Here is a 16,690-nt window from a genome sequence, read left to right on the forward strand (position 1 = left end):
TTGTCGGGACCAAACCGATTGGCCGTCAAATGTGGGTCATTGTGAAACTGGGGGACTATAATCGAAGTTCCACTGTATACAAAATTAGAATAAAAATCATGTTTATTTTTTGCAAGCATGCACAATGTTGCAGATTACAAAGATAGGTTACAAATTAGTATCCCACATGAGGTCAAAAGACTACCATATCCGCTTTCAGCTAAGAAGCAACAAGGGACAGAGGGGGGGGGGGGGGGGGGTCATTTTTATATTGTGCCGGGGGCTGCATAAAAGTGACCCGTGGGCCGCAGGTTGCTGACCCCTGGTCTAAACCCTGGTCAGGTGAAAAAGAAATGTATCTGCAACCTCCTGCATGCTATCTTCAATGGTTAAGTGCCCACTTTTAATGTAGCGTGGTGAGTACAATTCTAGTTATGTTCATACTAATGATCGTTCACGTACCTTCCGGTTGGACAGACATGTCTTCCCGCGCGTTATGAAAATCACATAAACATCACACTCAGCACTATTGTGTCTGATATCTTACCTAACATCCTTGCTCTGGCTTCTCTAGCTACGTGGTTTCTATGGCGAGCCGGAATACTCTTCACTTGACATTTCTCTCCACTGTAGCATGGGTGATGTTTGAAGTTGAAAACCACTCTTTAATTATTGTCAAGCTCTAGTGGGACAGTGGATCCCAGTAATGCTCAAAATAGTTGCGGCCAATGAGATTGCCAGTTCAGTATACAGTGCATCCGTGTGACATCTGCTGTATTGACTGAAGAAGAGCTCCTTTTTTGTACTGTGCGCATCAACAACGCAAATGATGTAGGTGAATGTTAGACATCTTTTGTCATGTCTTTTTTTATTTTTATTCAGCATGTCTTTTTTTTTTTACTTTTCTATGAGGCTATGTTTTTCTTATATTTGATTGAATTTCTGCAATACACTTCTGCTCATTGTCTATGGTCATCTCTCGTTTTCTGTCGACATTTTTTCCGCACTGGAAGACTTTAACAAGAACTGCCAGCTTGCCCAATGACTGTCCTGATTTATTTCATAGCTATGTGGAAGAAAATTGGACTCCTTAGTGTGCATGCAGCTCTTTAATTAAAGCCACCCAATTGAAGGTGGAAAGAGTGTTCTGGGAAGATGTGAGTGATCTGAATTTGGGATGCCATGCTGCAAGTGTAGCGTACATAACCTGGTAACCCTTGCACCACAAATGTTGCTGCTAAGTGCTCTTGTAAGCCAACCTATTGATGACTCTTTTGGAACTTTTACTTCATCTATTCACTAGCAGTTTCACTTAAAAAGCACTCAAAGTGTGATGACCTGTCACGAATCAAACTGAATATGTGCTGCTTTCAGCATGTCGGTTTTTGTTTTTGTGCAATTTAATGCAGTGGTGACCGGCGATCAAGAATGATATCTGCACCATCCAACTTCAACCACATTCAACACATGGGTCCCACTGAGCTGCAGAAGCTCATTGATCTGCCCACGGTGAGGACTTTACAAAATTTAGTGCTTGTAGTGTTTATAAAATTTGTGTAGGTTTCAACAAAGCTTATGAGCAAAGGTTGCACTGGCGCCAATGGAAGCTGCAAGCATGGTATTTCAAGGAGCTGAATGATGTAGTTCGTTCAACACAGATTACTCTTTCTGATTTTAAGCAGGCTTTGGCTTTGTAAAGAAATAAGAAAAATATGGCATGATGGTGTGTCAATAATGTTCTGACGGCGTTCGCAGTGGGTCATTTTAAAATAAGACGTGAATTGTAGTCGCAACAGTTCGCAAAATTTATTCCTGTGGATCATGACCTATTCATGCCTTCAGAAAAATATGATTGCTTGGAATTTCATAGAGCGATCTTTCAAAATATGGCTGCAAATATTTTTGAAGTCACAAAGTGGACTTTCTTGTGTACATATAGAAAGAGTCACTGGGTTTTTCATGCATTTGCCCAAGATGACGAAGGCGAGAGCAATCCGGTGCAGTCATCATAATCATCATTTTCCACTGTGATCACTTCACCGGATGACTTTTGCATTTGAGTCCTTCCAGAGGCACAGTGAGAATCATCAGAGGAACAGTCAAGATGATGATGACCATTACAATCCTAATTTTTGATGATAATGATGCTTAAGAGCAAGATGATGAATAACCGGTTGGATAACCAGTGGAAAAATGGGATGGCTTTCGCCTTCTGGTGCGATCATTGTCACCAGTTTGGAGAGGGAAGCATGGTTTGCACAGGAACTAAGTCCAGCCTGCTAGCTGGGTTCACTGTGTTGCCTGTTGTGTGGCAGATCATGCCGATTGAGCCGGCTCTGGGCTCACACAGCATGCAAACTGGTGGATAAGGCAAAAGAAGTTACCTCAATTCTATCAGTTTGTTTTGTTTTTAGATTATCTTTTTATTGTTTTTAATTATTTTCTTTTATTGGGTGCAGGAAAGGGATGCCTTAGCATCGCAAATCACAAGAGTGCTTTTGAGTTTGTGTGTTGGACTGATAAAGAGACTGCCGCGACTTCCTGTTTCTAAAAGCCCCCTTTATTTTGTTCAAAGAATAAGTCTACTGTACTGCTCAGTAGTGCCTGTGATTTTCTTGAGAAGTGAAATAGCTGGAGGACTAAGGAGTACTGTACTTCATTTCTCCTGCCCTACAGACAGTGCAAGGAGTTGCAGCCATGGAGGAGAAAAGAGCATGGGTCAAGTCTGTGAAGCCACCAGGTTTGTCGTCATCTTTGTGTATGGGCATTGCAGCACACATGTCCACCAAGATGTTTGAAACTGTTAGGTGGTAGGCCTTTGAAGCTATTATAGCCCATCAACATTTTTCTCTTTCCTGTCTTGTTTTCTCTGTGCTTATTCATCCATCACAATACACTTTTCAGAAGTCTTCCATAGCAAGTTGAATTTTTTTTTTGCGCATATTTCTTGAATGAACTGACATTTCATGCATTAAAACTAACACTGGAATGATTTCTACTTAATTATAAGTTTGATAAAATGTCCTAAGGATATTCTTTTTAATAGCACACTTATACCAAGCGAAAAAATTGAAGCAACACATGTGTGCGCACAAGCGTGCATGTGTTCACCAGTTTTAAGAAATGCACCCCTAAAGTATATTGTGAAACAACACATTCGATGCCCTAGTCAGTGCATGTAAGCATTAACTGAACAGTCGGTGCATTTTATTGCAGATTTGTAGGTGGTATTTAGTGCAACGAGTGCTGCAGCATTCACACATGGCATTGTGGCAATGCTAAAGAATGCCCTGAAAAGTAATACACGTTACTGTCAAATAATGGAACGGAGTGAAATTTTCATCACTCATGAGCTTGATATGGTAACATCACTCATGAGCTTGATATGGCTCATGAAAAAGTGAACAAGGGTTCTGCATTACCTTTGACAGTGCCTATGCTTAGCAGTAATTGAGTAATTGCTCAAACAGAGCAAGCCAGTGACATTGTGTTGCGTCCACTGCCAGAATACATCACCGGATTATTACTAACAAGTACCCCATCAAGGCTGCTCAAATTCGTTTGGAACTTTCTGTATAATTCACAGGCTCTAGACTGAAACGTTTAAAAAAGCACAACTAAGTGGGCAACAGAAAGAAAGATGAGATTGTTTCATGTTGTTTACAACACATTTTGTAGCGTTTTGTTTCATGTTGTTTACAACACATTTTGTAGCGTTATTTATCATTAATTTGATATCAAAACACGGACTCGCTGAACATTCAGCACTTATAAAACAAATGTCACATCGGCATACTTTGCAAAAGGATTCACTGGATTGATTTGTGATCTCTGCAATGTGCTAATGCCGTAGGTGTTCCATTGCAACCCAAGCGGCCAGCACCACTGGCTCCTGGCACTGTACCCAGGACAGCTAAATCCTCACTGACTGCATCACCTGATGGATCGCTGTCATCTCAAGAACATGGCTCCATGCTTCAAGGCTCAGCACATGATGTAAGTAGCTCTGAATGGCTGTCGCGTTATTAAGTTCAGTGACATGAACTTATGTGCCTTTAACTTGAGTAAACTGAATATATAGCCAGTTTATGTGGATGGAACACTCTAGTCTGGTTGCAGTGGTGTAATGTTGCGTAGGGCTATTCGTGCTGCAATTGTATTTCTTAGGCTGCATCTAGTGCTTTGGTAACTTTCTCAGTGCTGTGCTTAGGTAAACGTGCATAAGTCTGCAGTCAAGCCAAGTCACGCCTTCTTCTCTGCTCTTCCTGAAACAATTTGCAAACTTCACTTTTTCATTAACTGGTCTAACTGTCATCCCAAACTGGTCAGCTAGCGGTGTGGATATTCTCTTTAAAAAAACAGCTCCTGCTATGTCTGCATTATAGTATTCGTGTCAGTGTTCCACATGAGGCATCTTTGGCTTTAAGGAGATGAAAAATGAGCAAAAAAATAAAAATACAGTGCTCAGGTTTTTTCACTTACTTTGTTTCCTTCTTTCCTTCTTTGAAATAAAAATGCCTGATACAGATCGCAACCAGCTCATTCAGCTGCAAGTCCGTGCTGCGTGTGTGCATTTTCAAGCACACATTGCTCGTTTTATAATGTGGTTAACTACTTAAAGAAGCACATGCATATATTATACGTATTCAGATATATAAAAGCTTGTTGTAAGTTCTCATCCAAAGAACTGTAATATTTTCTTGAAGGTGTCATTGAGTGACGATGATAGTGACAAAGATGCCAGTTCTTTAATTAGAATAATTACGAGCGTTTGTTCGAATATTGAGAACACTTCGTAAAATCTTGCGAGACATTTTTGTATCTAAAGCCTGCTGATGTAAATTATTGAATTTGATGCAGTTTGGATCCACTGTACTGTTGCTATATGGTTGCTATTTTGTGCTTACTCATGTAAAAAAATCACCCTATTTTTCTTTGGTGCCATTATGAGTGGATCAGTGAACTTCTTACAACAACAGGTGGTTCTCCTTGAATATGAAATAAGCTATGAAAGTCAGCTAATTTACTTATCTAGCACACTTTTGTAGCTTTGCAACATGAGAGGGTTGGTCTTTTGAGCCATACACAATTTTCTAAGCGATGTAAACTTTCAAATGTGTACTGCCGATTTTCTTATATCACATGGCCTTCAACTTCAAATTAATCTACTACTAGGAAAGTTGCAGTATTGTATGATTCACAAACTTCATATGAAGTTTTCTTAATTTAGTGTAATTTAATTCATTGTCAGGCTGATTTGTTCAATAGGATGTACTCTGGAAAAATAAATAATGTCAACTCACACTAAAAACAACTGGCACAGTATAAGAATTGAAAAATGTCATGCTGATTGGTACTCATTCATCTTCCAGTTGGTACTGTGCTCACAAAGAAGCAAACAATGAGAGGCATTGAGCATTTTTAAAGTACTGTTGGTGCAACTTTGACAATTATTATTGTTTGCATTTTTTGAAGGGCTGGTATGTACAATGACTCATTTTCTTCATCATTTTTTTTAAAAGAAGGGTGGTAGGTGTCTTTTATTTCATCTCTTTATTATGCCTTAGGATTAGGCTCTTTAAAAAGGCAAAAAAGGAAACTTTCGCTTTTCAGCGAGCTCCTTAATGCACATTTCAGCCCCTTACTACCTTGGTTGGTTGAGCATTGCATTTGTAGTGAAGGAAGACAACAGAATGACATTTTTGCTTACTAGTATAGTTAGTAACGATTTTACTTCAAAAGTAACTTGTTTTCTGAATTTACATTTTTTATTTTAGATTTTCCTGATGAGTATTTATAGGATGCTCTGGGCTATGTGCTATTGGACATGATATTATTTGTGCAATTACAGAGCTTGCAAACATTCTAAACATAAGCAAGAATGCTGATTTCTTCTTTTTTTTTTAACCATTGTTAATGCAAGTTTTATGCGGTGCATAACATTTAAAACTGTTCTTCACTCGAAGCATCTCCCTTAGATTAAAAAAAAAGAATAATGAGATCTTTCTGTCCTAGTGTCTCTTGTGTGTGATGTTGCAAGAATAATGAACTACCATGCACTTATACCTCAGTATATAGAGTGTGGATATGATAATTTAGAGAGAGATATGAAGTAAAACAGAAAATTTATTGGCTGTGTTTTATTTCAATGAGCATTGTACTATTGTAGCAAAATTGAAAATTTCATATCCAGTCGAACTTGACCTAACCTATCTTCACTTGGAGGTCATAATATATATATACCAAGGTGTCAAACTGAATTCGAACCAGAACTGAAAACCGTACTCAAGCTGGTATTTTCGTTGAAACTGAACCTGAACATAAATTTATATTTTTGGAATATGCCATAACAAAAGTAGAGCCTGAACTTGAAGAAAAAAAATGTAATTCAAGGTATAAGCTACAGCAGTTGTTGCAGTGCAAGTGGCGAGACTGTTTCTATGAAGACTCTAAATCAATCTGATGTGTGGTTGCAGAGACGGCCAGCTTCTGAAAGACATGAAGGAGAGATCACACATTCAAAGTAATTCTGCCATTGAGTTAGGATGTTTCAGGCAGTCTATCACGTCTCTCGCTTGGATCAGAACAAGGAAATTGTTATTTTGCTGTTCTCGTCATGTGTGTACTCACAGGAAATAGTGCACCACAATGTGACCTTTGACTCAACAAGCTCTGAACATGTTATTCATGTCACAATGCTTGGAAGGAAAGGAAGAATGACAGATGAGTGCCAACTACTAATTGTTTATTGGTTGAAAGTTTACTTGACTTGCAGCCTTTGCTGTCAATAAACAGTTTATAGTTGATGCTCATTTGTTTTCCTTTTTTTTTTCATCTTCATGTTCCAAGCATTGTGCTGCAAATAACATGTTCAGCAAACTTATGCACCAACGTTGCCCAGGAAGAGGTTACTCAACAAGCACTATACTCTTCACTAAATGCATCTGTGAAGTACACTGCCCTTCTGGTGTGATTTTAACGGCATCATGCAATAGCTATGACGCATGGTGTACAGGTGTATTATGCAAAGAGTTCTGTTGTCAGGCAAACTCTATGCAAGTTTTCATTTTATGATATTTCAAATAATGTGACGTGATCATTTTTGTCTAACATTTTTATTTCACCTATAAACATTCGTATCAGTTCCTTCTGTTCTGCCAGAAGAAATGTGGGAAAAAAAGCGCAGGAATGCATGCTACGAAGGGCCACATGCTTGCCATGTGATGCAGTGCCTGCAAGATGGCCGTGTATTTGACTGTTTTTTTTTTACAGTCAAATACACAGCCATTAGTTTGGCAGTGCTTTAGTCTCCTGGCAGGAGTTGCAAATATACAAGAGCAAGCCACGTGCCTTGCATTTGTTATTACTCAAAAGAAAAGAATATGTTTTGCTGCAACACGAACAATGCTGCTTGGAATGTTTGAGCTTAACACTGTGTAGCATGTCAAAAGTAAAGTTTAACGTGCCAAATTGGTTCATGAACCTGTTCACTGTTGCAAAACTCGTTTGCAACCCGCTATAGGTTTTGATTTCGATAATTGAACCAGAGTGGTATGAAGTACATTGAAGCTTCAACCCAACAGAACTTTTTTATTCAGCACGGTTATATGTATACTGATAGCAAAAGACAAGAAATACCCCACAAGAGAAGCTTGAAAGGTGCAGTGTCTATAAACGTGCCAGTTGTGTCCAACTTGGCTAGCCTGCAGCCAGGAAGCCAATGTATTACACCACTGTAATTACACAGTTGTATGTTAACTTGTCAATGAAATTTTAGTTGGAAGTAAGCGCTTGTCCCATTCTTTTCCTCTCCGCCTTGTATTTTTCGCGCTGTTAAACCTCAATTATATTAACAGAGTGAAGAATGTTACCAGTTTAGCATCTGAAACTAATGTCATTGGATAATTTGCTGAGTACTAATGTCAGTAGTTTCCTGTAAGTTTGATTTCGTGTGCCATAACAGATGCACATACACCACCATTGGTGGCGTTGCAAGATTCCTGGCAAGTACTACCAGGTCACCACTCCTGCTCAGCAGCAGTTGCTTTGAGTGCTCTGAAACAGACTTCATTGTCGTAAACATGTTCACCACTTCTTTCTTCATTAATACCCGAGTGGTTAAGATATTGTGCCTTACTTAACTTCGGAATGTTTGTGTCTGAGTGTATGCTCTTAAACGTACACACAAGAGAAAAGCCTTCTTTTTTTTTTTTTCCTTTCATATGTAGTTCCTGCACCAGCTCACAGTGACATCATAGATTTTGATGGAATCTGCTAGGGACTATGTTATTTTTTTGTTGGTAAAAATGATTTAAACTGTGTTACTTTGGAGACTCAAAGCCTGGGCATAGCAAGTTTGAGTAAATTTTATTGAACCAATGTGGCCAAAATTAAAGCCCCTAGACTTTTCCTGTAACTTGTCACATCATGCTGACATTCGTGTGGTAAAATATTGGTGCAAAACTGAAACATGAAATTTTGAGTTTTTTAGTTTTGTAATACTAGTCCATGACAGCAAAACTGATGACAGTAGAGTTCCAAGAGAATAATTTATCTGTTGCTGTTTCACTTTAGTGTCCCTTCAAGAAACACAGCTGAACTGTTGGGCATCTTCGTGTTTCTTGTGCTGTTTTTGCTTTCAAAATGATTGAGTTGAAGACTTCGTGCAGCTCCTGGCCCTATGGTGTATCTCACAGCATACGTCTTGTTTTATTTTTTCCCATCACCCCCTGCACCCGATCACTCCAGGAGTCGAGAGGACAACAAGCGAGTCCACGGCACTCGATTGCCTCCAACAATAGCTCCAACTTGAGCACCCCGCCGAGTCCCGTCGACTTGGGCCTCGGACTGGAAGACCCGCGCGAACAGTTCTCCTCCAGCTACGAGTCTCAGAGCTAAGGTCACGCTGCGATCAGACGTCATCGATTCAGTCAGCAACGTCACCATCTGTTACGTCATTAGGTGCCTCCAGTTCGAGCACCGTGGCTGCTCACAAGCACTTTTGTTTTATTTGTATGTTTGGTGCTCGCGTGTGTCTAAAAGAGGTTATGAAGCATATTTTTTGCTGCTTTCTTTTTAAATTTGTCCCTTTTCGCTCAGGTGAAAGCAGGCTGTAGGTGGCCACTCTGGCTTGTCTTTGCACCAGTGCGGTGTCGGGGACACACATAGAAGCACCAATGTCTTCATACGTTTTAGTGGCCACGCCTGTTTTCTATAATGTGGTTCTTATTCTGTAACTTGGTCGTTGACTGACCCTGCATACGAACTTTTTACCAGTGGTGCTGATAGCATCTTCTGCCAAGCTTTACAAAGTGCACAGCCAAGTCCAGCTGTTCAGTGGCTTGCCAGGACATGCAACCTCTACACTCGAACATGCTGGCTGTAAGGGCCAGTGCATCAATTGCGGCAAGTTGCTATTAAAGGAAACTGCAGCGTCTCCACAGCGATACCAACCGGCTCGTGTCGTAAGTATTCATTTTCAAACAAAATTTGTCAAACTGTTTTGCGGCCTAAGATGAGGCAGACGGGTGACAGCGGCAAAGGTGCACGTAGCCGAATGACACGAGATGCTTATTATTATTTTTTGAGCAACTCACTTCCAGAGCCTTGCCCGTTTCAAGTGTGTAAGTGCTTCTTTTGAACCTTGTTCTTTTTAGAGTTCAAGCGTTACGCTAGCACCAACATTGGAATGCTCAGGTTACTAGGGAAACCTTACTAGTATGTCTTTCAGCATTGTGTTTTGTGCTGTCGTGCACATATAGGCTTCTGAATCAGAGTCTAAACTGGAAACGTATTAGAGCATGTTGCCTCGCATGCATCGTGCTGTGGATTCTGTATAAATGAACTTAGTACCCACAGTTTTACGCCAACTGTTAAACATTTTGTGGATAATGTTGTCTTTCTGTTCCTCTGTTGGCAATATTAGTATATCAAACATTTAGTAGGATTTAGTGGTTCTCAAAACAAATGCTGACATTTCTTTTCCTTCTTTAACCTACACTTAGAGATTATATAGATGTATATTTGTAAAGGTACAAAATTAGTTATTATAAGCACACATATGACGATTCGAAGTAATCTTGGAGAACCCTGTGCATTGCTGCAGCTGCTCTTCAGTTGTCATTGAGAAGCGACTCTGTTATGAGAGCACATGTAGTGTTGGTGTGTTGTCCACAACATAAACAGTATATTAAAGGCAAAAAGGAACTCTGAAACCACACATTAATGGCTAGAAACACAGAGCACTTAATTTTTTGCCACTTCACGTCATGATGTTGTTTGGCAATTTTGGTGTTTCATGTCCAACATATACTTTGAAACGGGTATAAAGTCACTGCAGTGGCAACACATTTCCTTTTTTTTTTCTTATTTGGTTTTTGCCCAAGATATATTTTTGAGGTTCTGACCATAAAAGAGGTATAAAGCTTGACATATTTGGACGTGCCAACAGGAACCAGCAGAGTCGCGATAACGTTCTCATATCTGAATTTCGGTAAAATGTTAAGTTGGCCTACATAGAAAGGTCTATACGCAGTGCTGCCACTTTCTGCAGTAATAGTGATGATTATTGGTTGTGCTGCACTTCTAAAATGTTAATTAGTTTTGTGTAATCAAATGCAGATTAGATAAGGCTAAGGTTAGTGTTGGCTGGCGCTGCAGCAGTGCTTCTCCTAAGAGTGCTTTGCACATTTAGACACTGTTTTTGTTTCTTTCCAAAAGTTGAGTTTCTTGAGTAACATGACCTGAAGCATTGTTACAAGTTGCTTTTATCGTGACAAACAGTAGCATATATTCTGATGAGAGAAATGCTGCATCAATTTTTTTTAAATAGTTTTTTGTCACTGCTGAAAGATGACACTTTGACAAGTATTTTCGTCTAGTACTGTGCACTGATACGTGCACTTTGTGGGGCTTTTATGTAAAACTTTTTCCATACATGATGGCGTACCGCTACCTCTGACTTTTGTAAATAATGCCTGGTGTTGCCGCCATTTTTCTTTTTTTTTTGTCACCTGATATCGGGGATAAGGCCACACCTTTGCTTTTCTATGTGTGCCCATATAACTGTAGAGAACAATTGATTTGCCATTACAGAATCTCGATGTGGAATGAAACTAGAGTCAAACCTCGTTGAATGTGAGGTTGCATCCGACTTGAAAACTTCTTGGTTATATCCAATATTTCTTGGTTATATCCAACATTTGTTATATAAATGTATACTGTTGTTTACATTATTATACCAGCGTGAGACATTTTAAGTTTACTTTGTTATGTCCGTTATATTGAGATGTGACTGCAGTATAGAGATGTATTTTTCAAACTTGCATGTCTTACAAACGCTACCAGTTTTTTGGGACACTCTCCTTGGGGAGCACAAAACTGGTTACTTGAAGTAGTGCTGAAGCTTAAACGTACTCTGCTGAGGCCAGTGCAGTTTGCGTGAAACATGAGTCGCGCACCTTGAATTGGTGAAATCATAAAAGTGATGACAACACTGGTTCTGTTCCCCAAAAATACACACCCTAAATTGACTATGCAGAATTCAGAAAAAATGGACAACGTATACTCCAGTTTTGAAAGTTCAAGATTTTAGACTTAAATCAACATCATGTGCAGCTGTGCGCAAAATTCTTTGAAGCTTTAGAAATAGGGAAACGAAGCTTAATTCTTTCGCATATGGGCTAGCAGCGGGGTGTTGAGTAGTGCAGTTTAGATGAAAAGTTTGGGTGCCATGAGACAAGAGGTATTTACTTCTAGCAGTTTGTATCCATGGCAGATAGATCTATACAACACTGTATTGTTTGCATTAACTGCACACAAGCTGGGAGCTAGAATAATGTGAGGATACAGAGACCTTCGGGTAAACTTTTCTCAGATTTCATGGTCTATGAAATTTTGGAGGAGACTGTAAAGATCACACCTTAGATCTTCAACTGTAGACCTCAGCTTCAATGAAAGTCTTCTGTTCGTTTAGTCTTTTGTGAGCAGCTGTGCAGTATTTGCAGAAGGTATTGAAACTTTTATGCATTTAGAATGCAGAGCAGTCCAGAGCAAAAAGAGCTATAAAAGATATTTCTTTTCATCACTACATGCACGGAGCTGTAAAAGTCCCATGGTGCTTTTGTACACTGTCTTTCAAAAGTAGTGTCAAGATGTGTGCAAGCATCTTCGATAAAGAAGACAGAAGCTACGACCTGTGGTGTTGGCCGCAGAAATCTTTCATAGATTACTTGGTGAGGCTATTTATTCGGGTTTCTGTATGTTGCGGGCATCTTTTTCCACCAAGTTCTCGCCACCAGATGGACCCACACAGCAAAGTCTCACAGCACTTTGCTTTCTTCTGTTCGTCCTGTCCTTGCACTGCTGCACAGTTTAACTTCAACATGTACCATCCGGTGGTTAAAGTTTACATTATTTTGCAGTAACAAGCTGTTTTCAAGAGTGGATTCCCTGATTTTGATGTTGTACCCATCCAACCCTCTGCACTTGGTCTTTTGCAAGTTCTGCTATTGTATTTAAGATCATGTTGCCTGTGCCCAATGCTCTGTGTGGGGACAATCAATGCTCTCTTTTGACGCTATGTGCAAAACAGGGATTGAAGTAAAGAAGCACACACTCTCACCGGTGCTAGAGAGCACATGTTGCATATGTGTATAGTTTTTTTGAAAAAAAAAAAAAAAAACCTTTGTTTTAATTTATTTAGAGACCACAGCTTTGGAGGAGCCTAGAGAGTGAGCTGTGCAATGTTGGTTGTCTGCCTTGCCCATTGCAAAATGAGGAGCAATGTTTATTGTGTTGAGTATTCTATACAAATATAGCCCTTTTTTGAAGGGGGGATGTTAACATGTGTACATTGCTTTGGCCAAGAACCTGTACTTTCTTTCTTTTTTTTTTTTCTAGAGTACAAAGTGAAGACTGCAGGTGCTAACAAGAGGCAATGAGTGCGATTTATGCGATATTGAAGTGGCGAGAAAACCTTTCACTCAATCACGAGAAACGAGTCTTGGCCAAGGTGTTAATAACATGCTGTTTGCTTATGCGTGCTGTGGGGACTTAGTGACTTCAAATGGTATGATGTCACTGGGACAAAAAAAAAAGTGTTGTGGCCTACTCACAATACTGAAATATTTCTCTTGAGGCCACATTTTGTAATGATTCTTTTTCATTTTTTAATCTATACTACTGCTTTTTTTATCCTCAGTTATGCCAAGTGTCCAATTTTGGACACTTGGCATAACTGAGGATAAATCTTCTAATCGCGTACTCGCATTTGATGTTCTGGTTTACGTATGTTAACACCTTCGGGTGCATAAGGTATGGCCATGTGTATGTGTGCAGACTAGTAGCGAAATGCGAGAGAAATGAATTTCAATAATCGTTACAAAATGTGGCCACAGCTTGCCTTTTATCTATTTCTGCGTGCATTTCCACATTTCTCTGCTACCACTGTTGCATAAGGAGAGCGTTGCTGCCTGTTCTGTCAGTAGAAATTGCCAATTCACAAACATGCTTGTACATATATGTAAAACATATGATGATAGTAGTAAAACCAAATATGGTTGTCTTTTAAAATGTGTCTGTGTGCTAGATTTTTCTGGAACACTTTGTGTTTATACAATATTTTTACAAGCATGCCATCAATGAACCTTTAAAGGATCTCTGTAATCACTTTCCAATTTGGCATAGACCCCACTAGTATCTTGATCTCATGCCTCTAAAATATTCTTCCGCAAAAGTTTTGCATATCTGTTGGAAACCATTAATCGAATACAGTCGCCGGGCTGATTGCAAGGACTTGCGTATCGGTCCCCCAAAATGCACCACGAAAGCACGAGAAATTTAAGAGTAGGTTGATAAATTACAAAATATCGATATTACTTAATCAAGGCTGATAAAACATTTCACATGCATGCACATTTGGCTGGTTCTATAACAATGAAACTTTTTTTTCACTTTAATTTTGTCACATTCATATCACAATTACTACAAATAATGTCACGTGTACTTTACTGGACTTCATGGTCGTTAATGTTGTGTTTAACAAAGAAAACAAGACCTTAAATTTCTCTTCTTTTCTTCATAAAACCCAGAACAGTTTCACAATATTGTGAACAATTAATGGAATTTATGGTGACTCCGCTCCTAACTGCAGCGGACGATCACCGCGGGTTCACGCTTAGCGAGCCACAGGGCCGCTACTCCGTTTACTCGCGTGTAGCGCACCGCTCCGCGCGCGCTCAACTGATAAGGCGTTTAGCGCGGCGCGGCAAATAGACAGTGTTCTAATGTAACAGTACACAACACTTTATTGCTTCTGGCGGCACCCCGAACAACAGTACAACGTCCGCTCCCGGGACGCGGGTAGCAAAGGCACCCGCACGCGGACGTTCACACTAAGGGGAAAACCGCGAGCACGTCGCAGCTGGCAATGGCGAGCTTTGACACGCCGGTCGGGAAAAGGTCCCTCGCGGCTATGCTGCGCACTCTCACGGTGGCCACTGGGCCTGGTCGCGAGTGTGAGGGCAAACCTCGTACACGTAGGCCTAACGCAAGTGCGGCTCGTTGTGGTACGACCACTTCAAGCACTAGGCACCGCTGTGGGCTTAGCGTACGCTACCGAAGCTAGCACTCAAGTAAACACGCCTGCCGAGGTGCCCAAGGCCACCCCAGGCAGGCTGCAGTCCGGCGATTCCCAAAGGGGACGCGGACGAAGGAAAACACGTGCTTACCCGGCGCCGACCAACGGAGAAGAGAGCGCTCTCTCGGCGCGCGCGTACCGCGCGCCGTGCCCGCACGTGGCGCCGTGCCCGCACGTGGCGCCATGCCCGCACCGCGCGCCGTGCCCGCACGTGGCGCCATCTATCGCCACGTGGTGTTAACAGGGCAGGAAAGCAAAAGGGTGTGGCCGTGTGGCGGAATGCCCGCGAAAATGGTCGCGGGCGCGCCTCAGATCCCCACATCCTCCTCTCCTTAATTCACCCTATATACCGGTCTGCAAAGGCAGCCGGTCGTCGCCCATGCATGCAAAGGCGTCATGTAATGGGCAACAGCTAGCCTCAGCCTCGCTCTGCAACTGCTGCTGAAGAAAAAAATAAACAACACAAGAATACACTTGACAAATACAAGGGCTCCGCGGAAGAGGGGTAACGGGAGTTCATGATGCTCACGCAAGAGCGCGTTCACGGCTCGGAGGGGCAGCGTCACGTAATGTCTGACTTGGGTGATTGCGTGGATGCGAGAGTTCAAGGGGAGGGTCCTGGTTGAGGCCCTCATGCGAGGAACGGGCTCACCTTCGTCTCGTCGATGTTGACGACAGCCCTGAGAGTCCGACGAATGCCGCCTTGGTGGAGGTTCGGATGGACCTCGCTGCGACAGCCGGCCCTTCTGTTGGAATAATGGTCGCCAAATATACTGGCTTCGGCGTCGGTCGAGTCGTGCAGAGCGTCTGCCACAGATGGCCTCGTGCAGGAGCCTCGTGCAGGTCTCCGAACACCTCCAGAGTCCAAAGTGGTGTAGGGGTCGGTGACTTCCTAAGTTGTCGCCACACGCACACACACACACGCACACACACCTCCGATGGTCGGGTCTCTCCAAACGCGCACCGCAAGGGAAGCGCAGAGTGTCATTTGTCCCTCTCCCCACGCTAAAGCACCAATTCAAATCCCCTCCTCCAGCGAGAAGAAAAAAAAAAGAAAACACTGAAAAACATCAAGTAAACAACAACACTCAAATGACAATCAGCAGCAGTAACTGGGCGGAACAGACCTCTTTGCAAGCACCGGCTGTAAAGAAGTTAGCTAACTGAGACTAGAAAGTAAAAATGAGGGCCTTCGGTTGCGGAAATAAGCCCGCCGTCCGGCGCGAAATCACTAAGGTGACCGCTTCCTCAGATTATACCGGTGCGTGGTCCGAATGCGGTCCGCCGCGCCGGGTGTGCGCCGTTGCTTGCGCGAAGAGCCACTGGGCGCTGGCGCAGGCTCGTCAGACCTCGACGCAAAGGCTTTCAGGTCTGCGATATGGGCACGGCTGAGTTTTCCCGAAAGCGGGTCTTTCAGCAAGTACGCGAGTGGAGTCCAAGCTTTTTCCACTCGGTACGGACCAAGCCACTTTGGAGCGAGCGAAGTTGAGAAACCCTTGCTCGCGTCGCTAAGAGCGTGGTTGCGCTTCAGGACGAGGTCACCCACCTTAAATGAAAGGTGGCGACGTTTTCGGTCGTACTGGGCCTTTTGCTCGGCCCTGGCCGATGCCAAACTTTGCCTCGCTCTACTGAGAGCTCGACAAAGCCTGTCCCGAAGTGTGGAAGCGTAAGCAGAACAGTCTGCCGGTTCTTCCTCGTCTCCGAGCTGGCATTGCATGACACTGGTCACCGGATTTGCCAACTCCCTTCCGAAATTAAGGAAGGCGGGAGAGAAACCAGTAGAGCGACTCTCGGAGGTTCGGATTGCAAACGCGAGTTCACTCAAATGGTCTGCCCAGTCCCTTTGACTTTCGGCAAAGGCCGCCAACATCGGTTTGAGCGTACGATTGGTACGCTCCGTCAAATTGGACTGGGGATGGTAGGGCGAAGTGGTGCAGTGATCTATTCCTAAGGAACGGCACGTATTACCAAACACCCGAGCGGTGAAATACGACGCATTGTCCGTGATCAATCTTTTCGGAAAGCCGAACCGACAAAACACTTCCTGTAGCCTCTCTAACACCGCTCGCGCTG

The 16,690-nt window shown here is 42.2% G+C and overlaps 1 protein-coding gene across 2 annotated transcripts in view; it reads left to right on the forward strand.

The window, feature by feature from the left end:
* Positions 1-13,551, forward strand: part of gek (serine/threonine-protein kinase gek) — a 151,943-nt gene extending 138,392 nt beyond the window's left edge. For both annotated transcript variants that reach the window (XM_075867614.1, XM_075867615.1), the window contains 4 exons: positions 1,389-1,488; positions 2,656-2,719; positions 3,833-3,975; positions 8,728-13,551. In XM_075867614.1, the coding sequence (XP_075723729.1) occupies positions 1,389-1,488; positions 2,656-2,719; positions 3,833-3,975; positions 8,728-8,877 (457 nt within the window). In that variant the 3' untranslated portion in view covers positions 8,878-13,551. The remainder of the gene's footprint in view (positions 1-1,388; positions 1,489-2,655; positions 2,720-3,832; positions 3,976-8,727) is intronic.
* The last annotated feature ends 3,139 nt before the right edge of the window (positions 13,552-16,690 follow it).

Source organism: Rhipicephalus microplus, chromosome 6 (assembly GCF_043290135.1).
Source record: "Rhipicephalus microplus isolate Deutch F79 chromosome 6, USDA_Rmic, whole genome shotgun sequence".
Taxonomy (NCBI): domain Eukaryota; kingdom Metazoa; phylum Arthropoda; class Arachnida; order Ixodida; family Ixodidae; genus Rhipicephalus; species Rhipicephalus microplus.